Source organism: Bactrocera latifrons, unplaced genomic scaffold (genome assembly GCF_001853355.1).
Source record: "Bactrocera latifrons isolate USDA-ARS-PBARC rearing strain unplaced genomic scaffold, ASM185335v1 scaffold_109, whole genome shotgun sequence".
Lineage (NCBI taxonomy): Eukaryota > Metazoa > Arthropoda > Insecta > Diptera > Tephritidae > Bactrocera > Bactrocera latifrons.
In genome coordinates this window covers 172,094-192,056 of record NW_017534508.1, presented here as the reverse complement: position 1 = coordinate 192,056, position 19,963 = coordinate 172,094, and the positions used below count along the sequence as shown (strand labels likewise).

General features: G+C 38.3%; 2 protein-coding genes across 2 annotated transcripts; both read left to right on the top strand.

Annotated features, from left to right (window-relative positions):
- The first annotated feature begins 996 nt into the window (after nt 1–996).
- On the top strand, nt 997–5,648 carry LOC108971882 (homocysteine-responsive endoplasmic reticulum-resident ubiquitin-like domain member 2 protein). Its single transcript, XM_018938211.1, has 5 exons — nt 997–1,278; nt 1,339–1,878; nt 3,682–4,202; nt 4,263–4,760; nt 4,859–5,648. Exons 2-5 carry the CDS (start codon nt 1,591–1,593, stop codon nt 5,199–5,201), a joined length of 1,650 nt encoding a protein of 549 aa, XP_018793756.1. The 5' UTR covers nt 997–1,278; nt 1,339–1,590; the 3' UTR covers nt 5,202–5,648.
- A 4,059-nt stretch (nt 5,649–9,707) lies between these two features.
- Nucleotides 9,708–16,315, top strand: LOC108971429 (alpha-aminoadipic semialdehyde synthase, mitochondrial). Its single transcript, XM_018937492.1, has 9 exons — nt 9,708–10,043; nt 10,944–11,090; nt 12,458–12,634; nt 13,201–13,579; nt 13,656–14,230; nt 14,573–14,643; nt 14,708–15,792; nt 15,860–16,036; nt 16,104–16,315. The coding sequence occupies exons 1-9, from the start codon at nt 9,921–9,923 to the stop codon at nt 16,220–16,222; spliced, it is 2,853 nt and encodes a 950-aa protein (XP_018793037.1). The 5' UTR covers nt 9,708–9,920; the 3' UTR covers nt 16,223–16,315.
- Nucleotides 16,316–19,963: the final 3,648 nt, after the last annotated feature.

Sequence of the window (19,963 nt, the reverse complement as noted above, 5' to 3'; positions counted from 1 at the left end):
GCCGGTACCAACTTTTGTACTTAAGATTAGTTCATACCTGGCTATGTTAGACGATTGATGGAAATATTTAAATAAACCTCAGGTTGTTCCAGGGACAAACACAAAACTCAATTCGGTGAAGCTGAACACTACACAATGGTTTAAAATAAAATAACTTTCGGACATATTTCAAGTTTGATATTTACTTTCCAAGCAGGTTTTCCAGTTAAGCCACTTCCTTCTTTTTAGGTAAGGAAACGCAAATTACAAATTTTAGTTTCCCCCTAGAGTTGCCACCTATTTATTGTAACAGCCAATAAAAAAGTAATCGAATTAGATTTGCGGTTCCTATTCACAAGAAGAAACAGGTATACTTACTGCAAAAAAAGGTTCAACCACAACACAATTGACCATATTTTAGGAAAAGTTTATAGTCTTTTCAAGTAAGTATGAGGCTTCTATCGCATGACCCATAAAATGTTTATTTTACATTAACCTAGTCTTATTTATATATATTAATCACATGACGTACATTTCTTATACGTTCGAAGAATCTCTTATTGGCAGCGACGGTAGGGTGTTGCATTCATAATATTTGATTCCAATACATATAGCGTTTATCAACCAACCACCAATCAGAAATCACCAAATGTGTGAATGCAAAGATAATTGTGTGTGTTTGAGAAGTGCAAACATAAGGAAATTGAAATAAGAGAAGAAATAAATTGCAAAAGGAAGTCAAAAGGGAAAAAAGCCCGATTTTTTCCGGGGGGTTTGGGTAATTTATTTTTCACATTTAACTCATTAATAAATATTATAATATAAGAATAAATATTTTATTGGATATTTTTCTTGCTAATTTATAAAAGACCACCCTAAAACAATTCTAGAAACATTTTTACTTTAGAAAAACCTTTTCTGAAATTTTATCATTAAATCAGTGTTGCCTCTTTTTAATTTTACGCCGCGGCCGGGCCAATTGAAACGAAGAGTGAATCAAGTAGAAACAAATAAAACAAGTAGACGAAGCTAAACTGCCATAAGCGAAGAAATTGTGTGAAAATCGAATTCTCTTTGTGGTTCGCTAACAATTTTGTGGAAAATCTGACAAAATTTTTAAGTTAACTAAATATTGCTATCAGAATTTGTGCAACATATAATATTCGAAAATAGAATGCGCAATAGTGAAGAATAAGCAAAGTGAAGTGAAGCCGAGCAATTGAAATTTCAATACGCATACGAAAGCAAGAAGAGAAAAAATTGCTATTTAGAAACTGCGGAAGGAGGCAACAGAGTAAGGTGGGACACATGTGTGAAGTGTGTAGCAGAAAAATTAAATAATTTCAATACTAAAAATAGATGAGAGTCGCTTATAAACATCAGTAACCCAAGATTATTCAACTGAAGCAGTTGCTAAATATTTGCAAAAAGCGTTGTGTAGAGAGAAAACTGAATTTCTTTGGGAAAGTTTATTCATATTGGGGTGGAAACAAAACAAAACAAGCAAACAATTGAAAAAAGCTCACAGATTCCATTTGACTTGAGTTTTTATATTTGACGCGATCTTCAATTATATTAAAGTTAAATTGATTGTGATTGCAAATTTGGAGAATGAACGAAACAACTGCAGCGACTAGTTCGTCCACAACGTCTTCAGCCGCCGCGGTTGCTGATAGTGCCAGTGCTGCAGCGACTACAAAAACTGCATCAACAATGAACTCAGCTGGAAGTGTTGCGTCAGCGTCTATTCCAACAACAACAACTGCAAAAGCAACAAGTGTGAAACTACTAATTAAAGCCTCAAACCAACAGTATGAAGATCAGATCCTCGATATTGACTTGCTATGGACGGTGAAGCGATTGAAAACACATTTGGAAATGGTGTATCCGAATAAACCGGTGAGTGCTTGCTTACTTACATCAACTATAACAACATGAAATTCCATAGTATCCAATTTCATATGATAACCAACTGGTTATCTATACATGTTTTTCTTATCAGAATCCAATTTTGCGAATGCTGTTGCATACATTATAAACACACATTGCTCATCTTTGCGCACTGTTTTGATCGTATAAGGCGTACGTGTTTTTTTGATACTTCTGTATAGTATCATATTATCACATTTTGTTCTATAGCTGTTTTTAAAACGAGCTTTACGTGTTATAAAGGTGACGGTGCAAATATTTTTCAGTTGTTGCTATTGTATAATGATTTGATGAGAGTCTTAATTATAACTGTATAATGATAATTGCACAGAGGCATATTTTGAAACAACATTATGAGCATAAAATGGGACGATGCTAACAATTAAGTTCATTGGCGTGTCTCTAAACGGCTTGTTGTTTATTTTAGCATTATGGAAGTTGATAAACAATTTATACGAAAATGTGTTATAATATATGCATGTATATTTTAACAACACCATAAATTGTCGACGTTGCATAATTACCAGAATAAAATTTTTCTATTTACAAACAAAGTAAACGCACGCACAATTCTGGATTTTGTTATTTTGCTTCGCTAATTTTTGTGTGGCGATCGTTTATCTTATCAATGTTCCAGTGAGCTTTCCGTATGTGTACTCAACAATTGCCTACCTAAGTACATTTCTGTTTATGCATGCATGTATTGACTTGTGTATATAAACCTACATTTTTAGAGGCAACGCTTTGCAAACATCTCGATCGGTCGCAGACCGAAGGTTTTAAGTTCCAGTTCGTTTTTCGTTGATTATACGGTATTTTTACTGTTTTTATATTTTGTTGTGTGTATTTTATAGCAGTTGATTAGAACCTTCAAATGAATAGCACTCCCAGAATATTCTTGATTGCTTGCAAATCTTATTGTATTTATTTTAGTGTGTGCCGTAGAAGCGGTTGCTCGTAAAATTGCTCGCTGACAAAGTTAGGCCTTATTATATATGTATAATAGCCGTCTTATCAGAAACAATAATATTTAAAACATCGACGTAATGAGGTGAAATTAATTAATCATATTAAATAGTGCCACGTGTACATACAAAAATTTCGTCCTATAAACGTTGTTAAGAACTTACATCTAAAACTTCCGTTACAAATACGCTTTTGCTAAAAATATCCTTCAATAATATTCAATTGGGATTCAAAGTTTTAGTGGGTGTAAATTTGTAAAACTCATATAATTTTTTATTTTTGCATTGTGCTAATACATACATACTTATTTGTATTGAATAAAGCTTAGTTATGTAAAAAGTTACAAGGTCCAAGTCTTAAAATGCCAATGTCCATGTTATATTTTACACGTTCTCGTTAATTGCATCGGATGCAATCTACCATGCATAAATTTCGCTCCAACAAAACAAATAACGTTTTACACGCTTTTCCCAAAACAATAAAATTAATTCAAGTATACACATGAAAAACTATGCGAGTACACAAATCCAACTCTAGTTGAGCCACTTAACGTGGAAAATGTAATGGACACGTCACTCTTCTCTCACATCCACTTACACTCGTGTATGTATCAGCTGCAAATATACTCAAAGAAAGTCTCACAGCAACTGAGGAAATAATGCATCTTTTGCGTATTATAGAAGTATTGAAACTGCTTTGAGTTAGGCCTCATTTTGAACTAAATTATATGTTTATATGTATTCTCTGTACTTAACGTAGTTTATGCCTAAAGGTGTTAATTGATACCACTTGCTTCTTCCATTACAGCCCGTTGACGAGCAGAAGCTAATATATTCAGGTCAGCTGTTGAATGATAACTTGTTGTTGAAGGATGTTATACGGAGCTATAAAGACGTTTATACACACAATCACATAATACATTTAGTGTACACACCGAAAAACTCACTAAATACCAATTTCAAACAGAAGTCGAAAGTTGGCGTATCCTCCTCCTCCGCTAACATGAGTCACAGTGGTAATACCGGGGACGGGCTGCGACAGCGTCATGTCACTGGTGCTGATTCTGCTAACGCTGCACCTCAATACAATGCTCAACAGCATTACTATCAACAATACCAGCAGCAGCAGCAGAACTTTTTGTTTCCACAATTCAACCAACAATTACAAAATCCACCGTGTCCTACATATGATCCTAACAACCCTCGCAATGTGTTACCATTTCCGATGCCTGGACAGTTCAATATTCAAGCTATGGCCACACAGCAAGCTGCTATGTACCAATGGATGCAGCAAGTCTACTCGCAATATATGGAACAGTACACACGAATGTGAGTCAAATATATACAAAACTATATTATTAAAACATCAATAATTACCAATAATTACAGGGCTACCTCACCGTCAACTGGAATCGCCAATTTTTCTATGCCTAATGTAGCAACGGCCACAGCCGCCAATTTGCCGGCAATCGGTGTAAGTCCATTGGGATTCAATCCTTTTCAACAACAGTTGCCTTTTATAGCGCCAACCACAGCGGCGGGTGTGGCTGCAGCCGGCGCTAACAATCCTGTGATATCGGCGGCATCCTTGTTGTCGCAACAAGGCCGCGTGCAGCCACTGGCGCAGGCTGTGCCCGCTGCGGAGACCAACACAGCTGCGGAGGCGGCTGTCGGCGAGCAACCACCACAGGCGCAGGCACAACCAGAACGACAACAAGCAGTCGCGCCACGTTTTCCCAATATAGTGCAGGAGGAGCAAGAGAATCGCGATTGGTTGGACAGTTTCTTTGCGATTACACGTCTCGCCATCTTTCTGACAATTCTGTACTTTAACGCATCTCCACTGCGCTGTCTTGCGGTTGTCATTATTGCTGGTGGTATTTATCTGTAAGTCAAATATTTAACATGAAATAGAATGTATTTTCGCTTATATTTATTTATTTTATAATTACATTAATCTTTGATTTGTCTCTAATGTTTTGTAGCTACCACATCGGTGTGTTGCGCCTGCGTAATGAGCGCAACAACAATAACATCAATCGCAACAACAATGCGGCGGAAGCGGACCAAATCCGACGCGGTGTACGACAAGTGCAGCAAGCTGCACAGGCCGACGAACGGCGCAATCCCGAAAACGACGGCGCTGCCGCCGATGCTGCTGCCGACAGTCAACCAACTGCCAGCGACGCGGCGGGCGCGGAAAGTACAGCGACAGCGGCAGCTGAAGCCACTGAAAATAACGATAATACCGCATCTGTGATCTCTGTTCTGCGCACTTTTGTGGTGACGTTTTTCACTTCATTGCTGCCCGAAACGCCGACACTTTGAAGGGAGTCAGAAATTGAATTGCTTTAGATTGAAAATTTATGGGCAGTTTCCTATATGTATTTTTAAAATATTTGTATTAATCTAACCAATGTTTGTTTATCTTCCGATAACGTTAACACCACCGTCGTTTATATGCGCCAATACGAATGTATGGAAACTTTCGCCTTTATATTAAATTCGAAACATTTTGGACGCGGCATGTTAATACAAATATGCTCACATGCATGTGAAATGTAATTATTCACTGTTTCTAAAGAAAGCTTACTGTTTTTCTCTATCTATCTATTATAATTTTTTAAGCATTTTAATGTTAGAATAGTATTGGAAAAACCAGTTACATGCCGCTAAACGCTGATTTGAGCAATGGTTGTTTAGTGTGATTAATAGATAAACCATTGAGAAAGAATTCTGCTAAAATATATCGAAACTATTGAAATCTGTAGCTTATGACGTTGCATACTTATTTAGCTGCACATACGGCATCAACTATCAAGATACCGTTTTAGTAAACATTAACTGATTTTTGCTATTGTTGGCGTCTGTTGGCGTTTATTATTTGTTTATAGCTTTTAAGTAACAAACATACTTACATAGATACACATTTATAAATAAAAAAGAAGTATATTTATGGTATAAGAAACCATTCTGATTATTACAAAATAAAACAAAAAAATCTATTAATTTAAAGAATATAAAATTGTGAAATAGTTATTCGACGTTCATTGAATCTCATATGCCCCTCTTGAATCTTAATTCCTGACGGATATGCAAGAGAAAAAAGCTTCGGTTGAAAAAACTTGACTAACCTGTCGTGGAAACTTAGTCCCATCGATCATTAATTACGCACTATCGATATGGTCTCCGGGATGTAGTAGAACTCGGAAAAACAAGTGTCTTACGTTTCAGACCACTGCTCTCCATGCGATAAGGATGCCTTTGGATGTCTCTTCTCTAAGTAGTCAAGAGTGCAAACCAAATCTTATTTTGAGTGGTGTCTCAGAATCTGATTGGATTTCCCTCTTTTCGAATACACTACAAATCCAATATTTCAATCAGCTAATGTGAGAAAACTTGAAAATTAATAAATTTAGTAGAAATTCTAATTTGTAATGAGTTCCGTGATTTCATCTTTTATTTTATTGGAAGAAGAAAGCTACGAAACGTGTCTGCTTGGATGCTTGAATGGGAACCACCTTCTAGAAGCATCGAGAGATTATTCCTTGATTACGTTGGCGACAGAGAACAGTTCACTTCGGACTATACATGCAACTAACTTGAGATACGCACTAAACGCCAATCACTGTGAATCCCGGTCAATGTCGTATTTGGAGTCAAACCCCTGGTACTACATATAATCATATTTTGTACTCTGGCAATGTTGATCCGCCTCTACCCATTCGGGGATGATCAATTTTGGAGTCTGAATTTATTGGCCGATACCTTTTTTGGCCATATGGCGCTCATAGAAGACATCTCTGGTATTATCGTCCCTCTCTTTCATTAGCGATGTGTTGAAGAACGGATTGTGGCAAGACTTTCTCTGTACTATAGTAAATGCGACAAGGACATCAACTAGCTGGGCATCGGCATCTTCCCAATTAAGGAAGCGGACATTCTAAGTGTATGCCCTTAAAGCGTAATCCTTAATACATTTGCAGTGGTCGTTATCAAAAGTGACGTCTCTCATCCGCGGCTGTTTTCCATTTTTTCATTGGGGCGTTTTTTTTACATGGCGGGTTCCAAACTCAGCGCACAACCCTAGGGAATGATATTTCTTCTCACTTCAGCTTGCCTTCAAACGGTTTCTGGCTATCCAGAGGATACTTGGTCTATGACTGGAAGTCGGAGTTGCTAGAGCCATATGTAAAAATAACACTAAGCACATCTTTGCATATCCAATGAATTTCACTCATTTCACACCTCTCTATTTGTGGAGTAATCACATTCGAACAACACATTTCCTGGGCCTCCTGTTTGATAGTTTCGATGACAATTAACTACTTACTTCTGTTCGACAAAGTGGTACCGCATTTTGAGTACCAAGCGCACATATGTAAAACTAGTGCCTTAAACCAAAAAACACCTTGCAAGTGGATAATACTATCTTAAAAGCTTTTGACGCGGTCTAATGCACAACGCAATTAGGAGATATCGTTATTCCCTTCAGGCTTGATGGCCGAGGAAACTGAAATTGCTTATATTAGCACCCTATATCTTTTCGGGAATGATCGCTTGGTTCAAAACACTGCCTTTAATGCTCCCTCAAATGTTCTCTCTTTTCTGTTTCTTGAGCCGCTATAAAAACAAAAACACAAATGGCTTAGGCTTATCACGAACTATGCGTTAATCACGTTCCTCTTATCACTCACAAAGCGGAGTATCAGCATGTGTTGACGTTTTTACAAAAACACAATTGCTTTTCATTAATGAAATGCCACTATTAGTCGTTCGAGTCGTGGTAAATGAGAACAGAAGCTGATTTCTTCTGCTACAACCAAAATGCAATTTGTGTTTGTGTGCTTCGAATGGTTCTCGAATGGAAAATTCCATAACAATAAAAAGAGATTATGAAGATTTCGACTAGATCCATCAAGGAAGAATGTATTCTTATGACGAGTGTAATTAAATAAATCCAAATATTTAGAAGTTGACCTAATCTTTAAAAGACGTGCATAAACTTCGCAGTTTTCGTACAAAACCACAAAATAATTTTTAATGACTTCGTTTGAAATTGATCGTGTTAATTGATATTCTTTTTTTAAAAACGTTCTGGACATATCGCTTAATATTTGAATTTGTCAAGGAAGCTCTCCTGTAAGAATGCACCCCGGATGAGACCTCGACTGATTTTTTCCTGTTCTTTAACCCCAAGGCAAAGACTCCATTTCATCGCTAAGGTTTATGTATAACTTCATAAATTTAATATCCGTATTTACAAACTATGCTGTTATTGACCTCTCAAAGATCATTGGGTTATTGACATTAATATGTATATAAATAATGGGGTCATTGACACTGCAAAGATCAGCTTGTTGTCCTCGCTAAATGTAAGCAATAGGGTCTTTGGCCTCCATACAAGTTAGTGTGAATTTAAACAATTTGGTCACTGGCCTCAGGAGTGTTTCTAAATTCACTAAATGTTAAAATGGGGTTATTGGTTTCAGGTTGTTGACTTCCGGAAGGGTTGTTGTTGAAGGGAATGTTTGTGGCTTACGTTATATGTAAACTATTAGATCACTGAACTCGTCAAAGAAGAATTGTAGACTTTGCTAAACATAAAAAAGGGCCATTTACATCAGGAATGGTTGTTGACTTCGATATATGTAAACAATGGAGTCACTGACCTTCTCAAGGAAGGGTTGTTAACTTCGCTAATTCTAAACAGAGGTGCCTGAAGGCTAAACTAAACAGGAAAATTACAGTTTTCTTTCGGAAATTGCATATGTATATATTTTCAAAGAAATTAATTAAAGAATTTATTTAGAAGTGAAATTAAAAGAAGAAAAAACGTTAACTTCGGCTGCACCGAACCTAATATACCCTTCACAGGAGCATATTAATAACTATGCGTTCAGATTGTATGGAAGCTATATGCTATAGTAATCTGATCTGAACAATTTCTTCGGAGATTAAATTTTTGCCTTAAGCAGAAATCCATGTGAAATTTCGTGAAGACACCACGTCAAATGCGAAAGTTTTCCATACAAGCATTTGATTCCGATCGTTCAGTTTGTATGGCCGCTATATGTTATAGTGGTCCGATTTCGACAGTTCCGACAAATGAGCAGCTTCTTGAAGAGAAAATGATGTTTGAAAAATTTCAAAACGATATCTTAAAAACTGAGGAGCTAGTTCGTATATATACAGACGGACGGACAGACAGACAGACGGACATGGTTAAATCGACTCAGCTCGACATACTGATTATTTATATAGTATACTTTATAGGGTCTCCGACGCTTCCTTCTGGGTGTTACAAACTTCGTGACAAACTTAATATACCCTGTTAAGGGTATAAAAGTAATAATAATTTTGAAGAGTATCGATGAAAGTGGGAAAGGAAAACAGATTAACACAAAAATAAAAAGTAAAGTGAAGTATATTCCTTGGTTTTTATGGGAATGCCAGAATCTCTCAATTGTCCTAATCTTTAAAAAAATACTTTTTCTTAATTTTCGAGAAACATGATTCTAATGTTAACAAGAGATTGTATTGATTAATAAATCTTTAATACATTACTTACCATACATACATATGCTTCATATACATAAGTATGGGTGTACATGGACGTCTGTCGTTTATTGATACGTATGGTCGGGTCGCCTTATCAGTAAGGAGTGTGTGGAGAGCAATTCTATGCCCTGATATGTACATGAATAATCCATTTTATGGTGTTTATTTTTCGGACATAAAAGATTTCCGATTTCGCACGAAATTTCGCTGCTGCTGGGTAGCTGATAGGGGCTCGTCGACTCCAGTGGCGATTAGAACGTTTCAAAGTCCCGAAGGAGGCGGATCGAAAGCCAGTGTCTCGAGGAGAAAATTAAGCGCGCCTTGCGATTTTAAAAGTGAAATTAATTCAGCGCTTTTGTTGATAACTTTATGTATACATATACGCACACGGCCATATGTAGTATATAAATCGAAGCGGCAGATTAAAAGTTTACGAAGTATTCAATTTAGCAACGAGTATATTAGTTTTTAGACATAAGCAATAAGATGATGCGATTGCTGCAGTCTCGTGCCACACTATCAGTGACTGTTGCAGCGGCCTCGGCAACAAAAAGCAATTTGATAACAGCGAAGGATGGAGCGACAAAGTCATTTAATAGATGGCGTCATGTGAGTGAAAACATGAGATGTTCATTGACGGAATTCTTGCAAATGCCAGAATGAATAGAGGGTTTACTTTTGACCTACTTATATATAATGTATCCAAAATATAAATTCGTGTTCTCTATATATCCAAGAATTGTAAATTAAATATTGTGCTGAATTAATTAGTGAACTAACGGAATATATGAAAGTGTAACGGTACTTATCTGGTTTTAGCCCTCAGATTAAATTATCTTCAGATTCCAAAGCTTAGAACTGTGTGAAAGTCAATAAAAAGGATTACCCGTACTTTACTTTTTTTTTTAGTTTCATACAAAAGTGAAAGTTTTTGATTAATTATGCTCAGCGCTGCTTAATAATGATTATATCGTCACCTGAAATGTAAAGCAACGCATCACTACATTACATTGCATATATCATATCGTAAAATTTCAAGCTTCTGCTCTCAGATATAACCAATACATGACCAATATATAACCACTTTATAACCAAACACCAAATTTTGTATCAATATGAGATGCTGCTATAATATATCGTTTTCCTTCGAATGTAAACTTATGAAAAGTGTTGCTCCGTTATTTTATATTTTAAGTGAGAAGATATGGTTAATGTTAATCCATTAACAATTTCGTGAGGTCGTTTTGATAAAAAAATTTAATTTTTTTTATAGTTTAGTGCAAACTTATGTTGCACGGTTTAAATCAATTTTACTTATTTTCATTTCTGCCTAAACAGTTCGTTTTCTTCTCTTGCCCAACTTCAAGTCAGTCTAACTGGGCTGACGAGGTCGCGGTATCATTTGCTGAGAGCTCGTAAAGTTTCTTTAGTGGTGGTTCACCTCATTACAGCAACACTATTCAAACTGAATCTCCTTTTTTAATAAATTGTATTTACTTTTTTATTTAGCACGGCAAAGTTATTGCCATACGTCGGGAAGATCAATCCGTTTGGGAGCGACGAGCGCCATTCGGGCCCTCGCATGTGCAAAAATTAGTAAAGCAGGGCGTTAAGGTCATAGTACAGCCCTCGAATCGTCGTGCCTATCCCATGCAGGTGAGTAAAGAACTTTTGAAAATCACCAAAAATCACCAAAAAGAATAAATGTGAACAAGTGCGCAGAAATCGAAAACAAAAAGATTGCTCTATTTTAAGTTATCGTTAAGCAGTTCTATAAATTTAGCTGCGAAATAAAAACACAAAGAAAAAAAGAAATGAAATACTAAGCATCATGATTATGCTTATCAATGGAAAATCGACGTTTTAATGATTCGACATAAATTTAAAAAAAGTATTGCGACCCGATTTTGAGATTAGCGTCGATAAATGGGATCGTTAGCGTTCAGCCAATTCAGTTTTCCGGTGCAAGTAGCTAGGCACATGGTATAAATACACACCTACCAGTTAATCGAAATGATTTCGTTAAACCCGTTTATCAGCCTTTAATCAGTACTTGATCTCGAAGCGTTCGTTTGTTATTTCCATCAAGATTTGGTGAAAATTAAATTTACGATCTTATTTAATAAATACGATGAGAGCAGAAATAAAAAAATACAACAATTATTAATTTCATTAAAAACAAACTTCCCGCTCAACTGATCTGCTTACTGATCTCGAAACAGCTGATACGAATATCACGAGCGATAAGATATAACGCTACAGGGGGCCAATTCAATGCTCACGAGGAAAAACGACAACAGAATAACAACAATAGGTTATTAATTATTATGGTGTGACTTTATTGTGTATGACACGATAACCGTGTTCAGAATTTTTTGTTATAGTCCTAGTTGCTTGTCCACTTATTCATACTTTAACGACGTTTATGAATATAAAAAACATACAAAAATATTTACACATTTTATTTTCACATATAACAACGCAAACTCTGAGAGAACCTCCACATAACCTAATATTTATTAGCGATATGACCACTTCATCATTTCGGAATCTTCAAAGTGTAGGCTAACTCGAACAACTTAATTTTACGGTCAATCGAACTCATTTTCGATAAAGTCGTAGCCTGGGCTCATTGGTGCTTATATCGACTCCTCTCTTCTTCTTTCTCAAAAACCAATCTGACAACTGCTGTCTCATTTATTCGAAGCACTTTTGAAGATATATAGAAATAATAATAAAAGGTACTTCTCATGGAAACGCCACTAACTATAAGAATATGTACAACAGTGTAAGCAATTTTTATTTCTCCCTCTTCCAAAAGTCTTCAATGTATACAGCTATGCATTCAGAGATCCTTGCTAATTTTCCTTAAGAAGAAATTTTCTTAATTTTTTTGGAAATTATGCTTCATTAATACCGAGATCTTTTTCTGAAACTTTTACAAAGCGTCCCATTAAGTCCTTTGAAACTTAAAATTCTCACTGAGTCCATTTGATAACGAGCTTTTGTTTTTCACTTCAAAGGTTTATTTGCATGCTGGAGCAACGGTGCAAGAGGATATCAGTGAGGCTTCCGTGATATTTGGTGTGAAGCAAGTGCCGATCGATTCGCTCATTCCAGGAAAGACATATTGCTTCTTCTCGCATACCATTAAAGCCCAGGAGTCCAATATGCCACTGCTGGATGCCGTTTTAGAGAAGGTAAGTACTAATTACAACATTTCACGCAATATACCAAATTTACGAAGGTCATTTAGAATATCAATTATACTCGTATGAGCATAGGCTATAGGTTAAGTTAGGTCGATTCCATTACGGATCTCACTTGAACAGCGTAGAATGCCTGTGCATTTTGGTACCAAAAAATTATTATATACAGGATCATAGGTATAGAGGAATTTTTTTCCGTAATAGAATCGATCCTTGGAGATCGATAAAACGTCTTGAGCCGACCACAAATTTGTTGAGTAGGCTAATGTCTGTGTGTCAAAGATCACATTATGCCATTTTCTTTTAATGAATTTTTACGATTTGAAATTAAATTAATAATGTACTTGCAAAACTAAGTAAAAAGTTATTTGGAGCTGAAGAACTCTATATTTACGTAACTACGAGTACAATACGTCGCATATCCAGTTTAGATAATCAGACCTTCTTTGTCATACTCATACATGTGTACTTATGCCAACATCCACACTATGGGTGCACAGATTCCTATTAATCACATTACAATCAACCCGTCACTTTGATTTTGATGCCTTTCACAGAATATCCGACTGATTGATTACGAACGCATAGTGGACGAGCGTGGCGCGCGTCAAGTGGCATTCGGCAAATACGCTGGCGTAGCGGGCATGGTGAACATACTGCACGGCGTTGGTTTACGTCTTTTGGCGCTAGGACATCACACGCCCTTCATGCATATCGGACCGGCGCATAATTACCGGAACTCGTCGATGGCGCGACAGGCAATACGAGATTGTGGCTATGAAATCTCGTTAGGCATGATGCCTAAATCAATAGGTCCGTTGACAGTTGTGTTCACTGGGTCGGGCAATGTGTCGCAGGGTGCGCAAGAGGTATTCCAGGAGTTGCCGATTGAGTATGTGCCACCTGAAATGTTACGCAAGGTGGCTGAACATGGCAGTGAGTAGTCAGCAATTACAGTTAACTAGTTATGCTTATGGAATATGTATCACCTTTCTAATTTGCATGTGCTTAGGTCAGAATAAGTTATATGGCTGTGAAGTAAGTCGCTCGGATCATTTGGAGCGACGTGAAGGTGGTGGCTTTGATGCCCGTGAATATGACGAATTCCCTGAGCGTTATATATCGACGTTCAGTTCGAAGATTGCACCATATGCTTCAGTGATCATAAACGGTATCTACTGGGCGGTAGGTAGTCCGAAATTGATAAGCATACCGGATGCTAAAAATTTATTACGACCCGCGAACACGCCTTGGTTGCCAACCAGCAAAGGAAGTCCAGCGCTGCCGCATCGCATGTTGGCTATCTGTGATATCTCGGCCGACCCGGGCGGCTCCATTGAGTTCATGAATGAGTGTACTACCATCGATACGCCTTTCTGCTTGTACGACGCAGATCGTAATAAGGACATGAAGAGCTTTAAGGGCCCTGGCGTTTTAGTCTGTTCAATCGACAATATGCCCACACAGTTACCACGTGAATCGACGGATTACTTCGGAGAGCTGCTTAGTCCATTTGTGCACGACATAATTAAGAGTGATGCCAAAAAACCGCTTGAGGAGGAAAACTTCCCATATCCAATCAAATCGGTAAGTACATAAGTTCCCGATAATTTAGCTGTATAACATTATTATTTACCATTTACAAACATACATATATACAGTAAAATAAGCTATGCAATATGAGCAGCTAAAAATAGCGGTAAAGTACAGATAACGAAACTCGTATAACGAGCACAAAGTCGGGGAACGTGCATTGCGCCGAGGTTGGACTGATTGCGTTGAACGTGCAGTCTTATTCGAATTTGATAAGAGCTGGATGCGTTATTTTCAGCATTGCATAATATTTTTTTCAGGATGGACCCTGAAGATGTCAGAGATATGTTTTCGGTTAGCATATTTTCTCTATTTAGCTTTTTCTCTTACTTTTAGGCGATCATTGCTAGCAACGGAAGACTGACCGATAACTTCCAGTATATACAGGAGCTGCGCGACTCCAACAGGTATTATAAATAGTATTGTCCTGCATCATTTATACCATGAAATAATTACCGATTTCGCGTGTAGCTACCGTTCGCGTCACAAAATCGAAGGTCGCTTCGAGGCGTCTAAGAAGGCGCTTGTTTTGGGTGCAGGTATGGTCTCAGCGCCGCTAGTCGAGTGGTTGGCGCGCGAAAATGATGTCTCGATTACCGTCTGCTCTGCGTTGAAAGAAGAAGCGGATGGCCTGGCACGCAAATATAATGGAGTGGACAGTGTATACCTTAATGTCACCGAAAACACTGATCATTTACAGGAGTTGTGCTCCAAATCAGATGTTGTCATCTCCCTGCTCCCTTACAGTCTGCACGGCATGGTGGCTAAATGTTGTGTGGCAGAAAAAACACACATGGTCACAGCCAGTTATTTGAATGATGAGATCAAAGAGCTGCATGAAGAAGCGCGTCGCAACGGAGTCACTATTATGAATGAAGTCGGTCTCGATCCAGGTATTGATCATTTACTTGCAATGGAATGCATTGATGAGGTGAAAGAGAAGGGCGGCGTCATTGAATCTTTTGTGAGCTTCTGTGGTGGTTTGCCGGCGCCTGAGCACTCAGACAATGCGCTGAGATATAAGTTTTCTTGGTCACCACGTGGTGTGCTATTGAACACTCTGTCAGCAGCGAAGTATTTAAGCAAAGGGCAGATTGTAGAGATTTTAGGTGGCGGCGATTTGTTGTCAAATCCACGAAGACTCAATTTCTTGCCCGGTTTTGCACTGGAAGGATTTCCGAATCGGGATTCCACAAAATACGCTGAGCTCTATGGGCTGGGAAGAGATGTGCATACGCTGCTGCGTGGCACCATACGTTACCAGGGTTTTTCGCAGTGCGTGCAACCGATGCAATTGCTCGGTTTGATTGATCCTGAGCCGCATCCAATGTTGCATCCACATGGACCGGATGTAACGTGGCGCCAGTTAGTGATCAATATGTTGGGTATGTCCGATTCGAGTATCTTCTATGAGAATTTAAAGCAAAAGTTGGCCGAACGTATCGGAGATGCTGAAGGAATTGAGAGTCTGGGACTATTGGAAGACACACCGGTGGTAAAGTTGAATACACCATTGGACACGTTAAGTCACTACTTAGCGAAGCGCTTGGCATTTGGTGAGCACAATCCACGGCTTTATTTATATAGGAGATGCATTACAACAAATGTTTATTGTCATTTCAGAACCGCAGGAACGTGATTTGGTCATATTGCGTCACGAGGTAGGCATACGTTGGCAGGATGGCCGACGCGAGGAGCGTGGCATTAACTTTGTCGTTTACGGACAACCTGGCGGACACTCAGCAATGGCACAAACTGTGGGCAAGCCGGCGGCCATAACAGCCAAGATGATTTTGGATGGTTAGTTCAAGAGACTTTTGCGAGGTTTTTCTCTTTCCTTATATTTATGTGTCTTCGCTTTTTCTAGGTGAAATACAAGAGCGCGGTGTATGCTTGCCCTTCACGCCCGACATCTATCGACAAATGTTGCAACGTCTACGTGCTGAGGGACTAACAGCAACGGAAACCACCAGAATCATTAACTAGTTTTCAACTATATTTTCGTTCATATTTAATTGTGAAAACAAAAAGTCTTATAGTTATTTAAAGCGTTTTATTTTTGAAAAATTTAGTAATACATGTAGAAAATAATAAATACTTTGCGCTTGGTCGCCTAACTGATCTTATATAAACTCTTTTATGTACCGAAGTTTCTTATGATTTTTATGCGAATTAAAAGAGACTTAAGCCGAAGAGAGATTAAAGCTCAGCTATAGGCCGTCTTTGTCCATGCAGAACGGGAAGATTCAGTGAGTTAAAGGGTAAGGTTTTGTTCGACGCGAGAGAGAACTTCACTTCTCAATTGTTCACTTAGTTCAAAGTAGCACCGGTTGGCAATAGTTACTTTGACGTTACGAGCTTTCGAGATTGAGGTTCTGCGAAAGATTTATGATGCTTTTCGCGTTGGCCACGGCAAATATCGCATTCGATGCAACGATGAGCTGTATGATTTATACGACGACTTTGACATAGCCTGGCTTCGATTGGAATTTCCAATTGCCAAAAGTATGCCAACATCTAACTACGCAACCAAATATTCCCCGTACTTCCAGTATGTGTCATAATCAGCAATTCGGCGCTCCTCGAATTATTTCCATAAATCTCATTAAGTTTGCTCTTATCAAACAACGTAAATTGGCATAGTTTAAATTTCACACCATACTCTGTGGTTGGATTTAGCCCTCAAGGAAAATAATCTTCTGAGAATTTTTCATAAAAATGTATGTGTGYGTGTGTGTTTTTAGGTAATGGTAATCGCCAAAAAGTTGAGACGTAAGTAGGTCATAATTAGCTAAAAAATTCAACATGAAAATTTCTATTTTTCTTTAATAGAAAAATAGGTGAAGGAGTTTCCATTGCGCTTTATTGAGCGGTTGCTGGCGTCTATACAAGTTTTGAATGTCGCCGAATATATTTTACCATACCTTTGCTACTTGATTCTTTCCAGCGTCTTACTCGATAGACTACCTATAAGTTAGTGTATTTGTCAAATTAGGTAATTGCCTTGACAAATGCAACAAGAAATGGGTATTCCGCACGTAATGGTCTTAAAGCTTTTACACTTTTATTTAATTCTTATTTGGATGTTCGCCATATAATAGTCGGTCGCGTCAGTCGTCCGTCCGCCCACACTTTCAAACATATTTGTTTACGTGCTTCAACCGTTTTTGCGCCCGACTGCTGCACCTACTCGTTCTGCAAGATTTGCTCCATTCGCGAGCTCCCTCCGCCCGCCGGGCGTAGTTATTTTTTTCCACGCAATGCAAGCATTGGAAAAGCGTACTTGTGTCTGCCGGCTTTGATTTAGTGCTGCAACGTTTTGCCGCGGAGCGCCACCACAAACACCTGCTTGCAACGCCTCAAGCGCACTTACGTGTGCTTGTGATTATGCGTGTGTGTGTGTACGAGTGATTCATCTGTGTGCTTGCCTCGATGTTGCCGGCTGCGGTGAACGATGGGCGCGCATGAATTCTCAGGAAGTGATAAATGATTTTTAACGACGCATTCGTCTGCTTTGCCCGCGGCGTCTGCTCGTCCGATGGCACTTTTGTCGCATTCAATGGCCCACGCTACGCAGCGCAGCCGTTGCGGCTTTTCAACGTGAATGTTTTGAATTTCGTTTCTCGTTCGCTTTGTTGTTATCGTTTGTTTGCTTCTTTCAGTCCATTCTTCGGTGAATGGCGAGCGCCTGAGCAGTTGCTCGAGGACATTTTGCTCAAGCAGCGTGGCTGCTCACCTGCCAGGATTGTTGCGCAAAAACCATGACGACGAAGCGAAATCAACAAAAGAAACGGTAAATGACGCTGCTAAGTGCTTGAATAATCTGTGGTCGCTGCTGGAATTTAACTAGTTTTACTTATAATTCAAATTCTTTGTTTGCACAACAAGAAATGTTGTGAAGAAATTGAAGTAATTTTTCGGGAAAATAAATAATTATACTGGAATTAAGTGACTATTTTTCCAAAAATCATATTCTCTTTCATAATCATGAAATATTTTAAATTATCATATAAATACGTATGCTTATAAAATATTGATACGGCTCACGGAACTCATGAAAGCGCAAATATGAATAAAAACAAGACACCCACACATGAAAGTTGCCATACACATGTATCATGGATACATACATACATGTATATAGTCGCTTCTTCTCTTAATGAGCTAAAAGGCAGCTTTACAAAGTCCAAAGTCTATATTTTTTAACAGCTGTCGGAGGTGTCTTCTTTTACAGTAGAAATCTTATACAAGTAACTTTAATCCCTTACTGACATTGAATGAACAATGGATACCCTAAGAATCAATTTATGATAGCTGCAATATATAAATTATCGCCTATCTAAATTAGCTGAAGCTTTAGTGCATTTCCTTAAAAATCCACTTTGGAACGTAATATCCCCATCTACGAGCATATTATTGATTGATCTCATAATGAGCTAGCTATAAAAAGTTTGAAGTTGAAGTCAACTAAAGTAAAAACAAGTGTAATAACGTCAATTATAAGTCGCAACATGGAAAAGTAATCATTCATATAAATACATACTTTCATATACATTAGATAAATGCAAGCATTACAACTATTCTAAAATGGTACGCAACTGGTCCATGCGCTAAACCGGATGTTCCAATACATTTTAGAAAATATTAAAGGGGTCAATTAGGGAATGAAGTACTAAACAGATTCATCATATTTCAGGTAGATATGCTCTTCGAAAAACACTTTTTAATTATTAAAATTGGTGATGTCTCCTCATTGCAGGGATCACACTTAGACTGTTACGTACAACCGTTTTTGATGCCTGTAATGCTATAGGTATGACATCCGAAATGTTTTAGCCTTGATCTGGCAGAAGCGGGGCATTAGAGTCGAGATAATTCTATCACATCTTCTTCCGAATAGTAGAAGCTGCTGGCATTCCGTAAAATACTCGATCGTGCACAAATCCCGATCGGACAGTGTACCGTCAGAACTGCTACAACCACTGAAAGGTAAACCTTGCTGAGAGCGAAGAGTTCATCCAGAACCGGAACGACCTTTCGACTGCACAGCTGCTGCTAGTTTACCAACGATTGCTGATTTGGAAGCAAAGGAGCTTCTACATGTTATTGAGACTAAAGTGTCTGTCGCAGCCAGTTAATTAGCCTTACAGTTTCCTGTACTACCGTACCGCTGGGGCCAGGCAACCAAACTTGTATAATCATTAAATAATTCGAAGCTACAGATTAGGAGACTAGACGCCTTTTCACTAGTTTTGAGTGCACTGTCAGGGAACTCAGTTGCTGCCCTACTATCAGAGTAGTTAGTCACCCCTCTGAAGGAGGCTGCGCTCCGTAGCATTATATGGATTGCAACTTTTAAAGATGCCACCTTCGCTTGAAAAACTCTGCAGTGGCCAGGAAGCCTATAACTGGAGCTGATGAAAATTTTCCGACAATATACTCCCCGCAAGCGTTGATCTACCCGTAGAAAAGCTTTTTTCTCCAGCAGTCCTGCCGCAGAAAGGACTATATTCAGCGACCTTTTAATCCAAGTTTTTCGTAATAACATCAAAGCGTGCAAGCATTGCAGAGTACTCAAGCTCAGAGTCATCTAAGTACCCTGAATTTCTGAGACTGAATGCAGTTTTCGCGGCCATATACTTGGCGGCTTATTCCATCTGTGCTATATGCAGCAAGAGATTTAGGGCCATATTTGGTATGATTCTTAATGCTCCAGAAATATCGTTG